Below are 3,806 nucleotides of genomic sequence, written 5' to 3'. Positions count from 1 at the left end.
AGGTTGCCTGGCCGGCAACACAAGTGATGTAGTCCTCAGGCAGGCCAGCAGAGGGCACTGTGTTGGCAGTAGGGCCCCTGTTAGAAGTCAATCAAAAGTAAAATATGTATATATATCCAAACAATTATATTAAGTTAGTAAAACCAAGGCAAAAATGGAAAACATGTCAAGTTGCAAACATGAAGGATTCATTTTTAATTCATCGGACCTCTCGTGGATTCTACTCACAACCTCTGAGCATCTGAAATTATGATTAAGTAGCAATGTGTTGGTTTTGCTAGTCATAGAGATCTTGTGCAAACTTCTCTTTGACCATATTTAGCCTCTCTCTAGCGCACTTGTAGCTTTATTGCTACATCAAAATCCATATGTGGAAGATCGATTAGCTTCAGTACGTCTTCTTTTTCTAAAATCATAATTTAAGTTTCTGCTGTAATGGCAACAACAAAAACAATATATACATATAAATATAAATATAATTATTATGTATATATATATATATATGTCTATTTTATTAACAAGGTGCAACTTTAACCTGCTAAAGCCAATGATTTTCTTCCATCCTGGAAACTTTTGCTTGTTCTTGTCCGTTAAATTTACGCAAGAGGGAGCCGCCGCCGCCGCCGCCGCCGCCACCGCCGCCACCGCCACCACCACCACCACCGCCGCCGCCGCCACGCACTCCTGCACCCGTCAGCCGACCTCAGACGTCACCGCGGGGCACAGTCCTTAAATCTGGCCAATCCGAGGAGACCGTGACGGTAATCTAGCCTCCGTCCTGGCAGCCCGGATCCCATTAGTCTCACCGCCAGTTTGAAATGGGAATCAATAGCGGGGAGTCGTGCTAACGGAGCGACGGTGCTGCTAACGGAGCTCCTCGGCGGGCCGAGCGGCCGTGGAGGTTAACGGCCTGGGGAGCGAGGTCACAAATTGCTTCCCGGCTATCAGTTCCTGCTGTTGGCGCCGTCCGCCTCCCGTCATAAATCAAATGGCAGGCGTGTGTTGGTGTGTGTGTGTGTAAGTTCCGCCCGCGTGGGTTCAAAGGGGGCGGAGTCTCAAAAGTCCTGGCTGGTCAGCACACCTCCGGCAGGGAGTCCGGTGGGGACGATAGTGAGGATGACAGAGAGAGGGCGGGATGAGGTGGTGGTGAGGGTGGGGGTGGGGGTGGGGAGAGCGCCATCTTCTGGCATCGACCCCACTGGCCTCGGAAGACAGGTGTTGCAGCGCCACCTTGCTGCAGCGCTGCGCAACTGCAGAGACCGGCACAGGCCTGCAACGACCAGGGCAGCCGACACACACACACACACACACACACACACACACACACACACACACACACACACACACACACACACACACACACACACACACACACACCTTTCCTTCTTTTTCCCACTGTTGTGACAAAATTCTCAGGTACAGCAAAAGCATCTTTTTTGGCGACATCATCATAAAAAGTGATTTATCATCAGTCAACCATTAAATTCCACATTTTCTTTGTTGCATTTCATCCGTTTCAACCTTTTTTTTTCATAACATCAGGCACTTTTTACGGGCTCCAGCGAGAAAAGGCGGCTAGAAAAATAGATCCTTTTCCCTTCCCCTCATTTTTATTTTTTTTTTTTAATTCACTTTTTTTCCCCCTCATTTTACCTCTGGTTAGATCTGCGCTTGAAGACAAAGCAGAAGGAAACAGGAGCCACCGCTGTTATCACAAGTGAAGTAATTAAGCTGAAGAGGTACAAGCTGCTCTGTGTTTCCTGTGATTTAAGGCTCTTATTATTTTTTTTTTCCTCCTCAACCACTAGTCAGAGACTAGAAAGAGAAATTTAAACATAAAAAAAAAAAAAAAGAGACACAAGGCTGAGAACGAGAAAGAGAAAGGAAGAGGCTCAGAGGAGCGTTGGCGCCCTCTAGAGGAGGAGGAAAATGGTTTCCAGATGGGGAACGGCGGCTCCGGTTATGTTGTAACCCAACAGTCCAGTGTGAGGCATGTTTAGTTGGAGCGTACAGGTAGGTTAGAAAAAAAAATACAAATAAACTAAAAAAAACAAAAAAAACAATTGAAAGTGCTCAGTTTCAGTCACTGTGATTGGTCCAGCATCTTCTCTCATGAGAGACTTCCAGCAGGTCTCCAAAGGAGGTTGAAAAGGTCCACGAGGTTGGTCAGCAGGAGAAGCAAGGAGCTCTGGGAGAGCCTCCCGAGTGTGTGTGTGTGTGTGTGTGTGTGTGTGTGTTTACATCTTCTCCTCGAAGAACCACCTCTGCAGCAGGCTGTCTGAGCACGGCCGCAGAGAGGGCGCCGATGCGTCGCCGTCCGTCCTGTGCAGCGCCTGAACGCACTTCTGGCTCGACAGGTGGAACAGGCGGCCGTCCTGGACACCACGGGGGGGGGTGGGGGTCAGAGACTTCTGTTTTTGTGGGTGTGTGCGTGCTTTTTTTCTTAGACAAATAAATCAAACTTCAACGAGGAACGAACTCCTGCTCACCACGGAGTGACTTTGCTGATTATTTTGCAGTTCCATTTTTTTTTTTTCATTACATTTTAAATGTTCTGCTGTTGGCCAATAAGCAGCAATTGGCTGCACTGCACTTTCACAGTTTACCCTGAAAAACTCAACCCAAATTTTTTTGTGGAGGTGCAATAAACTTTGAATAACGCAACACAGGAATGCAACACGACAGTTTTGGGTTTTTTTTTCTGCGACACAGAAATTGATTCACGGCGACATTTAAGGAAGTGGAGGATCGGATTTAAAGTCTTTGTCGCCGCTGTTTGACCGTCTGTGAGCTGCTGCGAAATCGCATCAAAGAAGCGGCATCACAGCCCTCCCCCACCCACACCCCTCTCCCTCCCACACACACACCCCCCCCCCCCCCCTCCGTTCCTCTCATCTTTCTTTATAAGCGTCGAGTCTGGCGGAGCACACTCCCAGAATCCAGTTATCCAGAAATCTCCACTGGATCACCAGAAATCACTTTCTCTACTTGTGGGAAGTTCACTGAATGGATGCAGAGTTTTGTACAATATACGACTCTGAATTAAAAAAAAAGATCTTCTTTTGTATTTGTGGGACCAGCATCAAACGACCTTGCCAACAAAGGAAACAGGAAGGCAGTCGCAGTGGGCGGCAGCAGGTCCGAGGGCACAGAGTCACTTCAACCAGCCTGTCCTCTTCCTCTCACTCCCTCTTCCTCATCCTCCTCCTCCTCCTCCTCCTCCTCCTCCTCCTCCTCTTCCTCTCACTCCCTCTTCCTCCTCCCCCTCTTCCTCATGCTCCCTCTTCCTCTCGCTCCCTCTTTCTCCTCCTCTTCCTCCCTCTTTCTCCTCCTCCTCTCGCTCCCTCTTTCTCCTCTTCTTCCTCCTCCCTTCCCCTCTCCTTACTGTCACTCCCTTTTTCCTCCTCCTCTTCCTCTTGTTGCTGCTTCTTCCTCCTCTTTCTCCTCCTCTACCCTCTTCTTCCCATCGCTCCTTCCGCCTCCTCTTCCTCCTTCCTTCCTCTCTTCTACTTCCTGTCGCTCCCTCTTCCACCTCCTCTTTTTCCTCCTCCTCCTCCTCATCTTCTTCTTTTCTTCCTCTTGCTCCATCTTCCTCCTCCTTGTCTTCCTCCTCCTTGTCCTCTTCTTCCTGTTGCTCTCCCTTCCTTCTCCTCTTCCTCCTCCTCCCCCCTCCCCCTCCATCCCCCACCCCCAGCTCTTCTCTGCTCCTCAGCCTTTGTTCAATCCACTCTGTCCTTCTGGGATGGATTTACATTTAGATGGTGTGCCTGAAGCGGCGGCAGCGGCTCTGCGGAGCCATGACAATG

The 3,806-nt window shown here is 49.2% G+C and overlaps 1 protein-coding gene across 1 annotated transcript in view; it reads right to left on the bottom strand.

The window, feature by feature from the left end:
• Positions 1 to 1,448: 1,448 nt before the first annotated feature.
• The window catches only part of galnt12 (UDP-N-acetyl-alpha-D-galactosamine:polypeptide N-acetylgalactosaminyltransferase 12), a 10,796-nt gene continuing 8,438 nt past the window's right edge, over positions 1,449 to 3,806 (bottom strand). The window contains exon 10 of the mRNA XM_076041369.1: positions 1,449 to 2,375. Within this exon, the coding sequence (XP_075897484.1) occupies positions 2,238 to 2,375 (138 nt within the window). The 3' untranslated portion in view covers positions 1,449 to 2,237. The remainder of the gene's footprint in view (positions 2,376 to 3,806) is intronic.

This window comes from Nelusetta ayraudi, unplaced genomic scaffold, assembly GCF_046127955.1.
Source record: "Nelusetta ayraudi isolate G7.1 ecotype Tasmania unplaced genomic scaffold, CSIRO-AGI_Nayr_v1 ptg000065l, whole genome shotgun sequence".
Taxonomy (NCBI): domain Eukaryota; kingdom Metazoa; phylum Chordata; class Actinopteri; order Tetraodontiformes; family Monacanthidae; genus Nelusetta; species Nelusetta ayraudi.
This window is presented reverse-complemented; position numbering and strand designations above follow the sequence as displayed.